General features: G+C 47.6%; 1 protein-coding gene across 1 annotated transcript in view; it reads left to right on the top strand.

Moving 5' to 3' along the window:
* Window positions 1-5,279, top strand: part of LOC135573494 (DNA annealing helicase and endonuclease ZRANB3-like) — a 46,744-nt gene extending 41,465 nt beyond the window's left edge. The window contains exons 15-16 of the mRNA XM_065022796.1: window positions 1,585-1,716; window positions 4,043-5,279. Of these exons, the coding sequence (XP_064878868.1) occupies window positions 1,585-1,716; window positions 4,043-4,141 (231 nt within the window). The 3' untranslated portion in view covers window positions 4,142-5,279. The remainder of the gene's footprint in view (window positions 1-1,584; window positions 1,717-4,042) is intronic.
* Window positions 5,280-21,440: the final 16,161 nt, after the last annotated feature.

Below are 21,440 nucleotides of genomic sequence, written 5' to 3'. Positions count from 1 at the left end.
CCTAGGACCATTCCATTACTCTGTATGGGGTCTGACCTACACTACCTGAGCTAGTAGTCAGGATACAGTCTTCTACATGACTTTATGAGCCCTTTACAGACATGAGCTTTTTAAAGGTGCACAAATCTACAGACAGAGAGAACAGTCATACTATTGATGTGGGTTGATTTTCAACTGGATTTATCAAAGAGCAGTATCATCTCTCCCTTCTCAAATTAGCATATCACATGACTGAAGTTGTACAGAAAACACTGAAATGGACAGGACCCATTTAGACATTTGAAGCCACTTCTGATATAAAGCAGCGTGTGTAGTGTCGAGAACAGACGGGTTTCACCTGTTCCAACTAATCCCCTGGATCTGGGGGGACCACTAAAGGCTTTAGTAGACATTATATTATACACTGGGAGAGGAGGGGGAGAGAAGAGAGTGAAATGAGAGGGACTCAGTCCTCTCTACTACTGACTGACACTTATCTTCCCTGGAAACTGCTGCTTTGTGCTGGGGGAAGATTAACCATTAGATGTGTGGGTGGAGGGGGTGTGGGTGTGGGGGGGGTGGGGGGTGTGGAGGGGGTGTACTGTACTGTGGACACACAAGTTCCTCTCTCAACCTGTGTGCGTGTGTGACTTCCTCTCTCTCGGCTCACAGTAAATAGATTGGCCAGTACTGTCAGATCCTCCATGGATTTCTCCCACAGCTCAACCTCACCTCAGCCAAGAGCCTGTTAGATTTGACTCTGCCATTTCTACTGGAAAGACCTTCTGCCTTCTCGCTCACAGATCAATGGATGGATTTGGCCTAACACTAACAGGCCCTCTGTACTGCACAGAAACCACAGAACAACTGCTGATTAATACATTGTATTGGTGCGCTGTATAGGAGGTCTGAGGACTCTAGCTTTAGTAAAGGCTTTCTAAGACATTAGTAGACCAGTGGGGGAATGCAGAGTGAATGTTCTGTATGGAGCGAGGAGGGGGTGGAGGTGGGTCGGTAGTCGTGGTGGAACGGAGCTTGTTCCTGAGTACAGCTTTGCTTTTCTTCTCCTCTGTGGGTATGTGACCCCCCCCCGGTTCTCTTGTGGCTAATGTTGGGAGAGCGCTACTCTATCTACCGCTTCTACCCAGGAATGGAGATTGATTTCTGGGCTGAATCGTCCCCAGGGTTCCCCTTCTCTGGCTCTTTCCACATAAAGTGGAGAAAAGAAAAGGCTTAGCTTCAAATTGAAATGCCTCCATTTTGGTTCTAGTGTTCCCCAGCTCCAGGCCATAGAACTAGAATTACAGGCGTTTGAGTTCCTACCTGTTCCCAGAGTCCCCAGCTCGTTCTCTTCCATTAGAGCCTTGTCATTCTCTCTGTCTGAAGACAGACAGGCGGAGGCAATGTGATGCTGACATGGGAAGGCTGACAAGATCCTATTATGAAAAACACATGGACAAAACTCACAAGGGATTGTACAAATATTTCTTACACCAAATTGTTTTTTTTACCCATTTGAGCTATTAAAACTGTAAATTATATAATCATTATACTACCTCCTTTACTGAGAAATGTGTTTATTAAAATGGTCTGTGTTGTGTCCAGCTGAATGAGATGATCCGTGCCCCCGTGGAGGGTCAGTTCTGGCAGGTGGACCACATCCGACCTGTCTACAGTGGGGGAGGACAGTGTTCCCTGGACAACCTACAGACACTCTGCACTGTCTGCCACAGAACCGTAAGAGTCCAGTACACACAGACACACAGTGTTCCCTTGACAACCTACAGACACTCTGCACTGTCTGCCACAGAACCGTAAGAGTCCAGTACACACAGACACACACACAGACACACAGTGTTCCCTGGACAACCTACAGACACTCTGCACTGTCTGCCACAGAACCGTAAGAGTCCAGTACACACAGACACACACACACACCATCACACACAGACACACAGTGTTCCCTGGACAACCTACAGACACTCTGCACTGTCTGCCACAGAACCGTAAGAGTCCAGTACACACAGACACACACACATACACACACACACATCACACACAGACACACAGTGTTCCCTGGACAACCTACAGACACTCTGCACTGTCTGCCACAGAACCGTAAGAGTCCAGTACACACAGACACACAGTGTTCCCTGGACAACCTACAGACACTCTGCACCGTCTGCCACAGAACCACAAGGGTCCTGGTCCCCGTTCCTCTGTGTCGACATAAACACTCAGTCCCACATGGTGCTTCATTACACCCATATGCCCTCTCAAACCACCACCATGATATAATACCATGTTATAATATCATACCATGATATAATATAATACCATGTTATAATATAATGATATAATATAATACCATGTTATAATATAATGTTATAATACCATGTTATAATATCATACCATGATATAATATAATACCATGTTATAATATAATGTTATAATACCATGTTATAATATCATGTTATAATACCATGTTATAATATCATACCATCATATAATATAATACCATGTTATAATATAATGTTATAATACCATGTTATAATATCATACCATTATATAATATAATACCATGTTATAATACCATGTTATGATATCATGTTATAATACCATGTTATGATATCATACCATGTTACAGTATAATACACCACCATGTTATGGTATAATACCATGTTATAATATAATACCATGTTATAATGTAATACCATGTTATAATATAATACCATGTCATAATATAATACCATGTCATAATATAATACACCACCATGTTATGGTATAATACCATGTTATAATATAATACCATGTTATAATATAATACCATGTTATAATATAATACCATGTCATAATATAATACCATGTCATAATATAATACACCACCATGTTATGGTATAATACCATGTTATAATATAATACCATGTTATAATATAATACCATGTCATAATATAATACACCACCATGTTATGGTATAATACCATGTTATAATACCATGTTATAATATAATACCATGTTATAATACACCACCATGTTATAATATAATACCATGTCATAATATAATACCATGTTATAATATAATGCCATGTTATAATATAATACCATGTCATAATATAATACCATGTTATAATATAATACCATTTTATAATACACCACCATGTTATAGTATAATACCATGTTATAACATAATACCATGTTATAATGTAATACCATGTTATAATATCATACCATGTTATTAAATCATACCATGTTATAATATAATACCATGTTATCGTATAATACCATGTTATAGTATAATAGACCATGTTATAATACCATGTTATAATATAATACCATGTTATAATATAAAGTGGTCTATGTTATAATATAATACAGTATTGATGACAGTAGGCTGTTTGTTTTACAGAGGACAGAGTATTGATGACAGTAGGCTGTTTGTTTTACAGAGGACAGAGTATTGATGACAGTAGGCTGTTTGTTTTACAGAGGACAGAGTATTGATGACAGTAGGCTGTTTGTTTTACAGAGGACAGAGTATTGATGACAGTAGGCTGTTTGTTTTACAGAGGACAGAGTATTGATGACAGTAGGCTGTTTGTTTTACAGAGGACAGAGTATTGATGACAGTAGGCTGTTTGTTTTACAGATGACAGAGTATTGATGACAGTAGGCTGTTAGTTTTACAGAGGACAGAGTATTGATGACAGTAGGCTGTTAGTTTTACAGAGGACAGAGTATTGATGACAGTAGGCTGTTTGTTTTACAGTAGGCTGTTTGTTTTACAGGACAGAGTATTGATGACAGTAGGCTGTTTGTTTTACAGATGACAGAGTATTGATGACAGTAGGCTGTTTGTTTTACAGAGGACAGAGTATTGATGACAGTAGGCTGTTTGTTTTACAGAGGACAGAGTATTGATGACAGTAGGCTGTTTGTTTTACAGATGACAGAGTATTGATGACAGTAGGCTGTTTGTTTTACAGAGGACAGAGTATTGATGACAGTAGGCTGTTTGTTTTACAGAGGACAGAGTATTGATGACAGTAGGCTGTTTGTTTTACAGAGGACAGCTCAGCAAGCCAAGGACAGAAGCCAGATGAAGAAAGGACTGGCAGCCTCCAAGGTGGCTTCAGACATCACTCGCTTCTTCATAAAGAAATGAACATTAAAACCAAATGTTTTCCTCAACCAAGGAAGGAGGGAAAGTTGGAGGAGTACTGAGTGTCATAGGAAGGATGTTTCTTCAGTGTGTTGTCATCTCTGTGAAGAAGGCTACATGTCACAGTTGGTTCTCAATGCTGCCACTGCTGTCCGTGTTATGGATTCACCAGCAATCCAATGTAGAGGAACATCGCCTCCTTCCTTTCATTTCATCATGTTCAAGTTGGATCATTGAGAGTGTTGATGTGAACACTGTTCTTTCAGGGTTGATTTTTTTTTGTTGAGTTACCTGAATAGATTTTTACTAAACAATGCTGCCTGTATCAAATGCAAATGTTCCAAATGAGCAGCTCCGCTCCTTCCCATGTTGTCCCCAAACCGTCAGCAGTGAGCCTGGGTTGATTTATAACGGGCTTATCTAGCTCAGATACAGGCTGAACTGAACCAAGCTGGGCAGGCTGCTGCCTGTTTGAGTTGCCAGCCTGCCTGCATGCCTGCCGAGCGCTCGCTGCTATTTTAAGTTGTGCAAACTTGGTAGAAAAACCCTGATATGTGTGATGCTCTAGTTTACATCTTGACAGGATATCACAAGTGTTTTCCTTCATGTCCTCTACATGTAGTCTAGTTGATAGTCTTTATGTCTGTCCTCTACATGTAGTCTAGTTGATAGTGTCTTTATGTCCTCTACATGTAGTCTAGTTGATAGTGTCTTTATGTCCTCTACATGTAGTCTAGTTGATAGTGTCTTTATGTCCTCTACATGTAGTCTAGTTGATAGTGTCTTTATGTCCTCTACATGTAGTCTAGTTGATAGTGTCTTTATGTCCTCTACATGTAGTCTAGTTGATAGTGTCTTTATGTCCTCTACATGTAGTCTAGTTGATAGTGTCTTTATGTCCTCTACATGTAGTCTAGTTGATAGTGTCTTTATGTCCTCTACATGTAGTCTAGTTGATAGTCTTTATGTCTGTCCTCTACATGTAGTCTAGTTGATAGTGTCTTTATGTCCTCTACATGTAGTCTAGTTGGTAGGTTTTCTGTGATGTCTACTGTTTTAGCAGGAGTCTTGGATTTGTTAGACTGAGTATGAATGGATGAAGAAACTTGACTGAAATGAAAATAAAACCTATTATTCTCTCTTCTGTTGAGTGATCTGTTGTCTGTGGTTGTGGTGGTTGTTTCAAAGCCAAACGTCTCAGGAGTTTAGTTTATATATATATATATTTTAACCTTTTATTTAACTAGGCAAGTAAGTCGATAACAAATAGTTATTTTACAATGAGGGCCTACCCCTGCCAAACCCTCCCTAACCCGGACGACGCTGGGCCAAATTGTGCGCCGCCCTATGGGACTCCCGGTTGTGATACAGCGGGATCGAACCAGGGTCTGGAGTGTAGGAGGGCTTTCCCAGGCAAACCATTGTACCGTTATTAGGAATGTACAGAACTGCATCTCACATGATAAAATGTACTGTGCAAATGTGCATCGCTTAAAGTCCAACAGAAAGGTAGTAATATCCACATTCTGACATGTCTATCCATCTTCCTGCCCCCCCTGTGTTCTTCTGAAAGGACTTAACTCAATAAAGAAGAAAGAGAGAGGAAGGAAAGGTTACTATGGAAACAGTAGACCTGTGTGTTGGTGATCGGCATTGCGGAGGCAGAATATTGAATCATTTTCACAGCTCCTCTGTTTAGAGTTCAGGCTACAGATCAGCAGCTGGCTGGCTGCAATCAATCTCACCAGCCTTCTGTCTGTATCAGTCTGCCATCAGAGTATCTCACCAGCCTCCTGTCTGTATCAGTCTGCCATCAGAGTATCTCACCAGTCTTCTGTCTGTATCAGTCTGCCATCAGAGTATCTCACCAGCCTTCTGTCTGTATCAGTCTGCCATCAGAGTATCTCACCAGCCTCCTGTCTGTATCAGTCTGCCATCAGAGTATCTCACCAGCCTCCTATCTGTATCAGTCTGCCATCAGAGTATCTCACCAGTCTTCTGTCTGTATCAGTCTGCCATCAGAGTATCTCACCAGTCTTCTGTCTGTATCAGTCTGCCATCAGAGTATCTCACCAGCCTCCTGTCTGTATCAGTCTGCCATCAGAGTATCTCACCAGTCTTCTGTCTGTATCAGTCTGCCATCAGAGTATCTCACCAGCCTCCTGTCTGTATCAGTCTGTATCAGTCACCAGCCTCCTATCTGTATCAGTCTGCCATCCAGCAGTCTTCTGTCTCAGTCTGCCATGTATCTCACCAGTCTGCCATCAGAGTATCTCACCAGCCTCCTGTCTGTATCAGTCTGCCATCAGAGTATCTCACCAGTCTTCTGTCTGTATCAGTCTGCCATCAGAGTATCTCACCAGCCTTCTGTCTGTATCAGTCTGCCATCAGAGTATCTCACCAGCCTCCTGTCTGTATCAGTCTGCCATCAGAGTATCTCACCAGCCTTCTGTCTGTATCAGTCTGCCATCAGAGTATCTCACCAGTCTCATGTCTGTATCAGTCTGCCATCAGAGTATCTCACCAGCCTCCTGTCTGTATCAGTCTGCCATCAGAGTATCTCACCAGCCTCCTGTCTGTATCAGTCTGCCATCAGAGTGTCTCTGCTCAACACTGTCTCAGGTGGTCCATCCAGCTCATTGGACAGTGGGAACATGAGTCGGCCATGTTGGTTCTGGGAGCAGCTGAGCTTGCAGATCTTGATCCCAACCCTCCTGATAGAATAAATCCACACCAAACCTGGTTGACTGGCTCAGACCAGACAAAGGAGAAAGGAGGATGATGTGCACAGAGAATGGAACCTCAGTATCTCTAATACAGCTCATGTCAACCAATCACATCAGATAAAGGTATTCCCAGCCCAGCTAAGACCACTTCTAGTCTGGAATGCTAACTTCCTGGTTCAGCATTGTTTCAACTGAGCTTCTCAGTTTGGATTCCATGCGAGACCACTAACAGCTTTATCGGGAGCCTTGTGCCTCGTCCTCAGTCCTCTACATCTGCTGCAGGTCTCCAGCCAGGTCTCCACTTAATATGGCTGTTGACCCTCTGTTGTCTGTCTGACTGAGCCGGCAGGCTCGCTTTGAGTACTGGACATCTCACAGGGAGGCAGCATCCTGACACGCCCTTTCTACCCCTGTCCTGGCAGCCAGCGCTCCACTGCCTGCTTTCTACCCCTGTCCTGGCAGCTGGCAGCCAGCGCTCCACTGCCTGCTTTCTGTCCCTGTCCTGTCAGCTGGCAGCCAGCGCTCCACTGCCTGCTTTCTGTCCCTGTCCTGTCAGCTGGCAGCCAGCGCTCCACTGCCTGCTTTCTGTCCCTGTCCTGGCAGCTGGCAGCCAGCGCTCCACTGCCTGCTTTCTGTCCCTGTCCTGTCAGCTGGCAGCCAGCGCTCCACTGCCTGCTTTCTGTCCCTGTCCTGGCAGCTGGCAGCCAGCGCTCCACTGCCTGCTTTCTGTCCCTGGCAGCTGGCAGCCAGCACTCCACTGCCTGCTTTCTGTCCCTGTCCTGGCAGCTGGCAGCCAGCACTCCACTGCCTGCTTTCTGTCCCTGTCCTGGCAGCTGACAGCCAGCGCTCCACTGCCTGCTTTCTGTCCCTGTCCTGGCAGCTGGCAGCCAGCACTCCACTGCCTGCTTTCTGTCCCTGTCCTGACAGCCAGCGCTCCACTGCCTGCTTTCTGCCCCTGTCCTGGCAGCTGGCAGCCAGCGCTCCACTGCCTGCTTTCTGTCCCTGTCAGCTGGCAGCCAGCGCTCCACTGCCTGCTTTCTGTCCCTGTCAGCTGGCAGCCAGCGCTCCACTGCCTGCTTTCTGTCCCTGGCAGCTGGCAGCCAGCTCTCCACTGCCTGCTTTCTGTCCCTGTCAGCTGGCAGCCAGCGCTCCACTGCCTGCTTTCTGTCCCTGTCCTGTCAGCTGGCAGCCAGCGCTCCACTGCCTGCTTTCTGTCCCTGTCCTGTCAGCTGGCAGCCAGCGCTCCACTACCTGCTTTCTGTCCCTGTCAGCTGGCAGCCAGCGCTCCACTGCCTGCTTTCTGTCCCTGTCCTGTCAGCTGACAGCCAGCACTCCACTACCTGCTTTCTGTCCCTGTCCTGGCAGCCAGCGCTCCACTGCCTGCTTTCTGTCCCTGTCCTGGCAGCTGGCAGCCAGCAACTCCACTGCCTGCTTTCTGTCCCTGTCCTGACAGCCAGCGCTCCACTCTGCCTGCTTTCTGTCCCTGTCCTGTCAGCTGACAGCCAGCGCTCCACTGCCTGCTTTCTGTCCCTGTCCTGTCAGCTGGCAGCCAGCGCTCCACTGCCTGCTTTCTGTCCCTGTCAGCTGGCAGCCAGCGCTCCACTGCCTGCTTTCTGTCCCTGTCAGCTGGCAGCCAGCGCTCCACTGCCTGCTTTCTGTCCCTGTCAGCTGGCAGCCAGCGCTCCACTGCCTGCTTTCTGTCCCTGTCAGCTGGCAGCCAGCGCTCCACTGCCTGCTTTCTGTCCCTGGCAGCTGGCAGCCAGCGCTCCACTGCCTGCTTTCTGTCCCTGGCAGCTGGCAGCCAGCGCTACACTGCCTGCTTTCTGTCCCTGTCACTGCCTGCTTTCTGTCCCTGTCAGCTGGCAGCCAGCGCTACACTGCCTGCTTTCTGTCCCTGTCCTGACAGCCAGCGCTCCACTGCCTGCTTTCTTCGGTCCACACCTGTAGATGGATGCAACTTTACGAAGTTTACTGCAGCCGGGCCTCTCTCTCCCTCCCCTCATACGTCTCCCTGCTTCTTTTATTACACTCAAGCCAGGAGGGAGGATTGGGGGGGAGAACTTTAATAACGCCAAGCCCAGACGGAGGGAGCCGTATGGAGCGTCCTGGCATCAGATGAAGACGTGCGGCTGCATCACGGCGTTCTCTCTCTTCCCAGAGGGCCCGTTGATTAAAGAGCAGCCAGAGTCACGTGATGCTTCGTCTGTTTGTGTTGGGTAAACTCCAGACCCTCCCGCCAGGCCCTGGGAAAAACAGTATCACTGTCAGTTGGTGTTAAGAAAGGAGAACAGTCCACAGTAACAGAGGTAGTAGTCTCTGTCCACTGTCCATCCTGTCTGTCTGATGGGTGGTTAGCTTTGCTATAACTGTCTGATAGCCTTTGCAAATTACATTTAGAGAAAATCTAATTAAACTTGTCACATGCGCCGAATACAACAAGTGTAGACTTTACCGTGCAATGCTGACTTACAAGCCCTTAACCAACAGTGCAGTTCAAGAAGAGTTAAGAAAATATTTACCAAGTAGGCTACAATAAAAAGTAATAATAACAAGTAACACAATAATAATTACAACGGGGCTATTTACAGGGGGCACCTGTACCGAGTCAGTGTGGGGGTATATACAGGGGGCACCTGTACCGAGTCAGTGTGGGGGTATATACAGGGGCACCTGTACCGAGTCAGTGTGGGGGGTATATACAGGGGGCACCTGTACCGAGTCAGTGTGGGGGTATATACAGGGGGCACCTGTACCGAGTCAGTGTGGGGGTATATACAGGGGGCACCTGTACCGAGTCAGTGTGGGGGTATATACAGGGGCACCTGTACCGAGTCAGTGTGGGGGTATATACAGGGGGCACCTGTACCGAGTCAGTCAGTGTGGGGGTATATACAGGGGGCACCTGTACCGAGTCAGTGTGGGGGTATATACAGGGGGCACCTGTACCGAGTCAGTGTGGGGGTATATACAGGGGGCACCTGTACCGAGTCAGTGTGGGGGGTATATACAGGGGCACCTGTACCGAGTCAGTGTGGGGGGTATATACAGGGGGCACCTGTACCGAGTCAGTGTGGGGGGTATATACAGGGGGCACCGGTATAGTCAGTGTGGGGGGGGGCACCTGTACCGAGTCAGTGTGGGGGGTATATACAGGGGGCACCTGTACCGAGTCAGTGTGGGGGTATATACAGGGGGCACCTGTACCGAGTCAGTGTGGGGGTATATACAGGGGGCACCTGTACCGAGTCAGTGTGGGGGTATATACAGGGGGCACCTGTACCGAGTCAGTGTGGGGGGTATATACAGGGGCACCTGTACCGAGTCAGTGTGGGGGTATATACAGGGGGCACCTGTACCGAGTCAGTGTGGGGGTATATACAGGGGGCACCACGAGTCAGTGTGGGGGTATATACAGGGGGCACCTGTACCGAGTCAGTGTGGGGGTATATACAGGGGCACCGGTACCGAGTCAGTGTCAGTGTACCGAGTCAGTGGGGGGGTATATACAGGGGGCACCTGTACCGAGTCAGTGTGGGGGTATATACAGGGGGCACCTGCACCGAGTCAGTGTGGGGGTATATACAGGGGGCACCTGTACCGAGTCAGTGTGGGGGTATATACAGGGGGCACCACCGAGTCAGTGTGGGGGGTATATACAGGGGGCACCTGTACCGAGTCAGTGTGGGGGGTATATACAGGGGGCACCTGTACCGAGTCAGTGTGGGGGTATATACAGGGGGCACCTGTACCGAGTCAGTGTGGGGGTATATACAGGGGGCACCTGTACCGAGTCAGTGTGGGGGTATATACAGGGGGCACCTGTACCGAGTCAGTGTGGGGGGGGGTATATACAGGGGCACCTGTACCGAGTCAGTGTGGGGGGTATATACAGGGGGCACCTGTCAGTCAGTGTGGGGGTATATACAGGGGGCACCTGTACCGAGTCAGTGTGGGGGGTATATACAGGGGCACCTGTACCGAGTCGGTGTGGGGGGTATATACAGGGGGCACCTGTACCGAGTCGGTGTGGGGGTATATACAGGGGGCACCTGTACCGAGTCGGGTGTGGGGGTATATAGTCATGGGGGTATATACAGGGGGCACCTGTACCGAGTCAGTGTGGGGGATATATACAGGGGGCACCTGTACCGAGTCGGTGTGGGGGTATATACAGGGGGCACCTGTACCGAGTCGGTGTGGGGGTATATACAGGGGGCACCTGTACCGAGTGGGGGTGTATACAGGGGGGGGTCGGTGTATATACAGGGGCACCTGTACCGAGTCTGTGGGGGGTATATACAGGGGCACCTGTACCGAGTCAGTGTGGGGGATATATACAGGGGGCACCTGTACCGAGTCAGTGTGCGGGGGTATATACAGGGGGCACCTGTCCCGAGTCAGTGTGGGGGGTATATACAGGGGGCACCTGTACCGAGTCAGTGTGGGGGATATATACAGGGGGCACCTGTACCGAGTCAGTGTGGGGGGTATATACAGGGGGCACCTGTACCGTGTCAGTGTGGGGGTATATACAGGAGGCACCTGTACCGAGTCAGTGTGGGGGGTATATATAGGGGGCACCTGTACCGAGTCAGTGTGCGGGGGTATATACAGGGGGCACCTGTACCGAGTCAGTGTGGGGGGTATATACAGGGGGCACCTGTACCGAGTCAGTGTGGAGGTACAGTGCCTTGCGAAAGTATTCGGCCCCCTTGAACTTTGCGACCTTTTGCCACATTTCAGGCTTCAAACATGAAGATATAAAACTGTATTTTTTTGTGAAGAATCAACAACAAGTGGGACACAATCATGAAGTGGAACGACATTTATTGGATATTTCAAACGTTTTTAACAAATCAAAAACTGAAAAATTGGGCGTGCAAAATTATTCAGCCCCCTTAAGTTAATACTTTGTAGCGCCACCTTTTGCTGCGATTACAGCTGTAAGTCGCTTGGGGTATGTCTCTATCAGTTTTGCACATCGAGAGACTGAATTTTTTTCCCATTCCTCCTTGCAAAACAGCTTGAGCTCAGTGAGTTTGGATGGAGAGCATTTGTGAACAGCAGTTTTCAGTTCTTTCCACAGATTTGCGATTGGATTCAGGTCTGGACTTTGACTTGGCCATTCTAACACCTGGATATGTTTATTTTTGAACCATTCCATTGTAGATTTTGCTTTATGTTTTGGATCATTGTCTTGTTGGAAGACAAATCTCCGTCCCAGTCTCAGGTCTTTTGCAGACTCCATCAGGTTTTCTTCCAGAATGGTCCTGTATTTGGCTCCATCCACCTTCCCATCAATTTTAACCATCTTCCCTGTCCCTGCTGAAGAAAAGCAGGCCCAAACCATGATGCTGCCACCACCATGTTTGACAGTGGGGATGGTGTGTTCAGGGTGATGAGCTGTGTTGCTTTACGCCAAACATAACGTTTTGCATTGTTGCCAAAAAGTTCAATTTTGGTTTCATCTGACCAGAGCACCTTCTTCCACATGTTTGGTGTGTCTCCCAGGTGGCTTGTGGCAAACTTTAAACAACACTTTTTATGGATATCTTTAAGAAATGGCTTTCTTCTTGCCACTCTTCCATAAAGGCCAGATTTGTGCAATATACGACTGATTGTTGTCCTATGGACAGAGTCTCCCACCTCAGCTGTAGATCTCTGCAGTTCATCCAGAGTGATCATGGGCCTCTTGGCTGCATCTCTGATCAGTCTTCTCCTTGTATGAGCTGAAAGTTTAGAGGGACGGCCAGGTCTTGGTAGATTTGCAGTGGTCTGATACTCCTTCCATTTCAATATTATCGCTTGCACAGTGCTCCTTGGGATGTTTAAAGCTTGGGAAATCTTTTTGTATCCAAATCCGGCTTTAAACTTCTTCACAACAGTATCTCGGACCTGCCTGGTGTGTTCCTTGTTCTTCATGATGCTCTCTGCGCTTTTAACGGACCTCTGAGACTATCACAGTGCAGGTGCATTTATACGGAGACTTGATTACACACAGGTGGATTGTATTTATCATCATTAGTCATTTAGGTCAACATTGGATCATTCAGAGATCCTCACTGAACTTCTGGAGAGAGTTTGCTGCACTGAAAGTAAAGGGGCTGAATAATTTTGCACGCCCAATTTTTCAGTTTTTGATTTGTTAAAAAAGTTTGAAATATCCAATAAATGTCGTTCCACTTCATGATTGTGTCCCACTTGTTGTTGATTCTTCACAAACATACAGTTTTATATCTTTATGTTTGAAGCCTGAAATGTGGCAAAAGTTCGCAAAGTTCAAGGGGGCCGAATACTTTCCCAAGGCACTGTATATACAGGGGGCACCGGTACCGAGTCAGTGTGGGGGGTATATACAGGGGGCACCTGTACCGAGTCAGTGTGGGGGGTATATACAGGGGGCACCTGTACCAAGTCAGTGTGGAGGTATATACAGGGGGCACCGGTACTGAGTCAGTGTGGGGGTATATACAGGGGGCACCTGTACCGAGTCAGTATGCAGGGGTACAGCTAGTTGAGGTAATCTGTACATGTAGTTGGGGAGACGTGACTATGCATAGATAATAAACAAACAGCGAGTAGCAGCAGTGTAAAAAAAGGGGGGTTCAATGTAAATAGTCCGGTGGCGACTGGTTGTTCAGCAGTCTTATTGCTTGGGGGTAGATGCTGTTGAGGAGTCTTTGGGTCCCAGACTTGGTGCTCCGGTACCGCATGCCGTACAGTAGTGGAGAAAACAGTCTAGAACTTGGGTGACTGGAGTCTCTGACAATTTTATGGGCCTTCCTCTGACACCGCCTATTATATAGGTCCTGGATGGCAGGAAGCTTGGCCCCAGTGATGTACTGGGCCGTACGCACTATCCTCTGTAGCGCGAGCAGTTACCATACCAGGCGGTGATGCAACTTGTCAGGATGCTCTCGATGGTGCAGCTGTAGAACCTTTTGAGGATCTGGGGACACATGCCAAATCTTTTCAGTCTCCTGGGGGGGAAAGGTTTGGTCGTGCCCTCTTCACAACTGTCTTGGTATGTTTGGACCATGTTAGTTTGTTGGCGATGTGGACACCAAGGAACTTGAAACTCTCGACCTGCTCCACTACAGCCCTGTTAATGGGGCCTGTACGACCTGCTTTTTCCTGTAGTCCACAATCAGCTCCTTTGTCTTGCTCACTTTGAGGGAGAGGTTGTTGTCCTGACACCACACTGCCAGCTCTCTGTCCTCCTCCCTATAGGCTCCCTTATCGTTGTCGGTGATCAGGCCACTGTTGTGTCGTCAGCAAACTTAATGATGGTGTTGATGTCGTGTTTGGCCACGCAGTCGTGGGTGAACAGGGAATACAGGAGGGGACTAAGTACACACCCCTAGGGGCCCCAGTGTTGAGGATCAGCATGTCAGACGTGTTGCCTACTCTTACCACCTGGGGGCGGCCCGTCAGGAAGTCCAGGATATACAGTAACCATCCTTCCAGTACCATACAGAGAGGTGATCTCTAGATGGTATATACAGTAACCATCCTTCCAGTACCATACAGGGAGGTGATCTCTAGATGGTATATACAGTAACCATCCTTCCAGTACCATACAGGGAGGTGATCTCTAGATGGGATATACAGTAACCATCCTTCCAGTACCATACAGAGAGGTGATCTCTAGATGGGATATACAGTAACCATCCTTCCAGTACCATACAGAGAGGTGATCTCTAGATGGGATATACAGTAACCATCCTTCCAGTACCATACAGAGAGGTGATCTCTAGATGGGATATACAGTAACCATCCTTCCAGTACCATACAGAGAGGTGATCTCTAGATGGGATATACAGTAACCATCCTTCCAGTACCATACAGAGAGGTGATCTCTAGATGGGATATACAGTAACCATCCTTCCAGTACCATACAGAGAGGTGATCTCTAGATGGTATATACAGTAACCATCCTTCCAGTACCATACAGGGAAGTGTTCTCTAGATGGGATATACAGTAACCATCCTTCCAGTACCATACAGGGAGGTGATCTCTAGATGGGATATATAGTAACCATCCTTCCAGTACCATACAGGGAGGTGATCTCTAGATGGGATATACAGTAACCATCCTTCCAGTACCATACAGGGAGGTGATCTCTAGATGGGATATATAGTAACCATCCTTCCAGTACCATACAGGGAGGTGATCTCTAGATGGGATATACAGTAACCATCCTTCCAGTACCATACAGAGAGGTGATCTCTAGATGGGATATACAGTAACCATCCTTTCAGTACCATACAGGGAGGTGATCTCTAGATGGGATATACAGTAACCATCCTTCCAGTACCATACAGAGAGGTGATCTCTAGATGGGATATACAGTAACCATCCTTTCAGTACCATACAGGGAGGTGATCTCTAGATGGGATATACAGTAACCATCCTTCCAGTACCATACAGAGAGGTGATCTCTAGATGGGATATACAGTAACCATCCTTCCAATACCATACAGAGAGGTGATCTCTAGATGGTATATACAGTAACCATCCTTCCAGTACCATACAGGGAAGTGTTCTCTAGATGGGATATACAGTAACCATCCTTCCAGTACCATACAGGGAGGTGATCTCTAGATGGGATATACAGTAACCATCCTTCCAGGACCATACAGGGAGGTGATCTCTAGATGGGATATACAGTAACCATCCTTCCAGTACCATACAGGGAGGTGATCTCTAGATGGGATATACAGTAACCATCCTTCCAGTACCATACAGGGAGGTGATCTCTAGATGGGATATACAGTAACCATCCTTCCAGTACCATACAGGGAGGTGATCTCTAGATGGGATATACAGCAACCATCCTTCCAGTACCATACAGGGAGGTGATCTCTAGATGGGATATACAGTAACCATCCTTCCAGTACCATACAGGGAAGTGATCTCTAGATGGTATATACAGTAACCATCCTTCCAGTACCATACAGGGAGGTGATATCTAGATGGTATATACAGTAACCATCCTTCCAGTACCATACAGGGAGGTGATCTCTAGATGGGATATACAGTAACCATCCTTCCAGTACCATACAGGGAAGTGATCTCTAGATGGTATATACAGTAACCATCCTTCCAGTACCATACAGGGAGGTGATCTCTAGATGGGATATACAGTAACCATCCTTCCAGTACCATACAGGGAGGTGATCTCTAGATGGGATATACAGTAACCATCCTTCCAGTACCATACAGGGAAGTGATCTCTAGATGGTATATACAGTAACCATCCTTCCAGTACCGTACAGGGAAGTATTCTCTAGATGGGATATACAGTAACCATCCTTCCAGTACCGTACAGGGAGGTGATCTCTAGATGGGATATACAGTAACCATCCTTCCAGTACCGTACAGGGAGGTGATCTCTAGATGGGATATACAGTAACCATCCTTCCAGTACCGTACAGGGAACAGATATCTTTCAGATGCTAAACCAAAGCCTGTTAAATGATAGCCCATCCCTGGCTAAGCCTATTTATTGAAGAGGCTCTCTGTCGTTTACCTCCAGGATGTGTTGCACGCAGAGAAGAGGATGATGACCAAAAACACAATCAATTCACAAAGTCATGGATCCAGGGAAAGAAAGGACACAGTGCTTAGTATCATTCATACATTTCCCAGTCGGTGGTAGATTCATTTATATTGCTGTAGCAATACATACCTTAATGCTGTTCGTTATAGCTCGTGTGACGAGAGAGAAGAGACGTTCAATTCTACAACCACCTAAAAGGAAGTGATTCCCAAACCTTCCATAATAAGGCCATCACCTACAAAGCGATGAACCTGGAGAAGAGTTCCCTAAGCAAGCTGGTCCTGGGGCTCTGTTCACAAACAGACACCACAAGAGTCTCAGGACATCAACACAATTAGACCCAACCAAATCATGAGAAAACAAAAATATAATTACTTTGACACATTGGAAAGAATTAACAAAAGAACAGTCAACTAGAATGTGATTTGGCCCTAAACAGAGAGTACACAGTGGCAGAATACCTGTCCACTGTGACTGACCCAAACTTAAGGAAAGCTTTGACGATGTACAGACTCAGTGAGCATAGCCTTGCTATTGAGAAAGGCCGCCGTAGGCAGACCTGGCTCTCAAGAGAAGACAGGCTGTGCTCACTGCCCACAAAATGAGGTGGAAACTAAGCTGCACTTCCTAACCTCCTGCCCAATGTATGACCATATTAGAGACACATTTCCCTCAGATTACACAGATCCACAAAGAATTCGATAAACTCCCATATCTACTGGGTGAAATACCACAGTGTGACATCACAGCAGCAAGATGTGCGACCTGTTGCCACTAGAAAAGGTCAACCAGTGAAGAACAAACACCATTGTAATACAACCCATATTGATGTTTATTTATTTTCCCTTTTGTACTTTACTGTATATAAACATAATATGACATTTGAAATGTCTCTATTCCTTTGGAACTTTTGTGAGTGTAATGTTTACTGTTCATTTTTGTTTATTTCACTTTTGTTTTATCTATTTCACTTGCTTTGGCAATGTAAACATGTTTCCCATGCCAATAAAGCCCCTTAAATTGAATTGAAAGAGAGAGGGGGGAGAGGGGAGAGAGAGAGGTCCTAAATATCATTACTGAGCTGCAGACAGACCGACAGCAGTCTGAACACCTCTGTCACCCCTGGATACAGACACCCCATCACCACTTTCTGCACCTCTTCAATCACCCCTTCACCCTGCCTGTCACCTGCCTAATGAACACACAGCCAATGACATGCATTTAATGAGGACCAGACCTGTCCACAGTCATCCACACAGTGGCTGTGAAGAGATTAGACACAGAACACAGTCCTTTTCACACTACAGCTACACAACACATACTACTGTACACTGAAATAACCCAAGACTAGTCTGAATCAATTCAGTTTGAAATGGGTTCAAGGTAAGGACTACCTCCATAGTAACCCTGGTCCAGGGTAAGGACTACCTCCATAGTAACCCTGGTCCAAGGTAAGGACTACCTCCATAGTAACCCTGGTCCAGGGTAAGGACTACCTCCATAGTAACCCTGGTCCAAGGTAAGGACTACCTCCATAGTAACCCTGGTCCAAGGTAAGGACTACCTCCATAGTAACCCTGGTCCAAGGTAGGTAAAGGTAAGGACTAATCCATAGTAACCCTGGTCCAGGTAAGGACTACTCCATAGTAACACTGGTCCAAGGACTACTTCCATAGTAACACTGGTCCAAGGTAAGGACTACCTCCATAGTAACCCTGGTCCAAGGTAAGGACTACCTCCATAGTAACACTGGTCCAAGGTAAGGACTACCTCCATAGTAACACTGGTCCAAGGTAAGGACTACCTCCATAGTAACACTGGTCCAAGGTAAGGACTACCTCCATAGTAACCCTGGTCCAAGGTAAGGACTACCTCCATAGTAACACTGGTCCAAGGTAAGGACTACTTCCATAGTAACACTGGTCCAAGGTAAGGACTACTCCATAGTAACCCTGGTCCAAGGTAACCTCCACCCTGGTAGGTAAGGACTACCTCCCCTGGTCCAAGGTAAGGACTACCTCCATAGTAACCCTGGTCCAAGGTAAGGACTACCTCCATAGTAACCCTGGTCCAAGGTAAGGACTACCTCCATAGTAACCCTGGTCCAAGGTAAGGACTACCTCCATAGTAACCCTGGTCCAAGGTAAGGTCCATAGTAACCCTGGTCCAAGGTAAGGACTACCTCCATAGTAACCCTGGTCCATAGTAAAGGTAAGGACTACCTCCATAGTAACCCTGGTCCAAGGTAAGGACTACCTCCATAGTAACCCTGGTCCAAGGTAAGGACTACCTCCATAGTAACCCTGGTCCAGGGTAAGGACTACCTCCATAGTAACCCTGGTCCAAGGTAAGGACTACCTCCATAGTAACCCTGGTCCAAGGTAAGGACTACCTCCATAGTAACCCTGGTCCAAGGTAAGGACTACCTCCATAGTAACCCTGGTCCAAGGTAAGGACTACCTCCATAGTAACCCTGGTCCAAGGTAAGGACTACTTCCATAGTAACCCTGGTCCAAGGTAAGGACTACTTCCATAGTAACCCTGGTCCAAGGTAAGGACTACCTCCATAGTAACCCTGGTCCAAGGTAAGGACTACCTCCATAGTAACCCTGGTCCAGGGTAAGGACTACCTCCATAGTAACCCTGGTCCAAGGTAAGGACTACCTCCATAGTAACCCTGGTCCAGGGTAAGGACTACCTCCATAGTAACCCTGGTCCAAGGTAAGGACTACCTCCATGGACTGTAGAAACCCTTGTGTGGTTACTGTCGACACTGAAATTCAGGAAGATCCCGTGGGCAGAAATATAAATTCAAGTTTTGAAGACCTTTATCAAAACCTACTATTCTCTCTGTCTCTGAAGTGCCCTTTGTTCCTGACATAGGGGTTATTACTGTGTCTCTAATGAAAGCTCTCCTGAGCCAGAGGAACCATTAGTTTAGCTCTTTGGAGAATCTAAATAGGATGAGCTGAGCTGAGCTGAGCTGAGCTTGGCGCTGAACAACACCTCACCAGCAGTAGACTAATTACACTTCTGGTGAAGAGACTTCTGGTGGAGGGAGGAGGTGAGGAGACATCTGGTGGAGGGAGGAGGTGAAAATACTTCTGGTGGAGGGAGGAGGTGAGGAGACTTTTGGTGGAGGGAGGAGAGAGGAGGTGAGGAGACTTCTGGTGGAGGGAGGAGGTGAGGAGACTTCTGGTGGAGGGAGGAGGTGAAAATACTTCTGGAGGAGGTGAAAATACTTCTGGAGGAGGTGAGGAGACTTCTGGTAGAGGGAGGAGGTGAGGAGACTTCTGGTAGAGGAAGGAGGTGAAAATACTTCTGGTGGAGGGAAGAGGTGAAAATACATCTGGTGGAGGGAGGAGGTGAGGAGACTTCTGGTGGAGGGAGGAGAAAGGAGGTGAGGAGACTTCTGGTAGAGGGAGGAGGTGAAAATACTTCTGGTGGAGGGGGGAGGTGAGGAGACTTCTGGTAGAGGGAGGAGGTGAAAATACTTCTGGTGGAGGGAGGAGGTGAGGAGACTTCTGGTGGATGGAGGAGGTGAGGAGACTTCTGGTAGAGGGAGGAGGTGAAAATACTTCTGGTGGAGGGAGGAGGTGAGGAGACTGGTGGAGGGAGGAGGTGAAAATACTTCTGGAGGAGGTGAAAATACTTCTGGAGGAGGTGAGGAGACTTCTGGTAGAGGGAGGAGGTGAGGAGACTTCTGGTAGAGGAAGGAGGTGAAAATACTTCTGGTGGAGGGAAGAGGTGAAAATACATCTGGTGGAGGGAGGAGGTGAGGAGACTTCTGGTGGAGGGAGGAGAAAGGAGGTGAGGAGACTTCTGGTGGAGGGAGGAGGTGAAAATACTTCTGGTGGAGGGGGGAGGTGAGGAGACTTCTGGTAGAGGGAGGAGGTGAAAATACTTCTGGTGGAGGGAGGAGGTGAGGAGACTTCTGGTGGATGGAGGAGGTGAGGAGACTTCTGGTAGAGGGAGGAGGTGAAAATACTTCTGGTGGAGGGAGGAGGTGAGGAGACTGGTGGAGGGAGGAGGTGAGATTTCAGGTGGAGGGAGGAGAGGAGGTGAGGAGACTTCTGGTGGAGGAAGGGGGTGAGGAGACTTCTGGTGGAGGGAGGAGGTGAGGAGACTTCTGGTGGAGGGAGGAGGTGAGGAGACTTCTGGTGGAGGGAGGAGGTGAGGAGTCTTCTGGTGGAGGGAGGAGGTGAGGAGTCTTCTGGTGGAGGGAGGAGGTGAGGAGACTTCTGGTGGAGGGAGGAGGTAAAGAGACTTCTGGAGGAGGGAGGAGGTGAGGAGACTTCTGGTGGAGGGAGGAGGTGAGGAGACTTCTGGTGGAGGGAGGAGGTGAGGAGATTCTGGTGGAGGGATGAGGTGAGGAGACTTCTGGTGGAGGAAGGGGGTGAGGAGACTTCTGTTGGAGGGAGGAGGTAAAGAGACTTCTGGTGGAGGGAGGAGAAGAGGAGACTTCTGGGTGGAGGGAGGAGGTGAGGAGACTTCTGGTGGAGGGGGGGGGGGGGGTAGGAGACTTCTGCTTCATTAGAAATTACGAGGTGAGGTGATGACTGGAATTTCAAACAAGACACTCACCAAGCCAGGCAACTCACCCAGAAGTCAGCCACCCGTGTCCTCAGAGGGCTGTTGTGAGCCTGAGTGGTTCCTGTTTATCTGCTCACACACAAGACAAGACACTGTTTGTTTGCACTGTTGAAGACACTGGATGCAGTGATAGAGGCATTATTGAACACATGTACAACTGTTGATTGAATATTCTCTACATTCTTTGCCATAGTGTTTGTTAACCTAGATATCAACACTAAAATGAGTGTATTTTGCTCTCTGTCCTCTCTCCAACTCTGCCCTGGCCTAGACACAGCCCGCTCAAATAGGTCACACTATGGACCATAATTAGTTGAAATGTCAAAGATTGTGAATTATTGATGACAAGGGAGGAAGCCTCAAATTGGCTGGTTTCAACCGGTTTTTAAAGGGACAGCTGGAGCTTTGGGGGCAGTTATA

Source organism: Oncorhynchus nerka, linkage group LG2 (genome assembly GCF_034236695.1).
Source record: "Oncorhynchus nerka isolate Pitt River linkage group LG2, Oner_Uvic_2.0, whole genome shotgun sequence".
NCBI classification, from domain to species: Eukaryota; Metazoa; Chordata; class Actinopteri; order Salmoniformes; family Salmonidae; genus Oncorhynchus; species Oncorhynchus nerka.
This window is presented reverse-complemented; position numbering and strand designations above follow the sequence as displayed.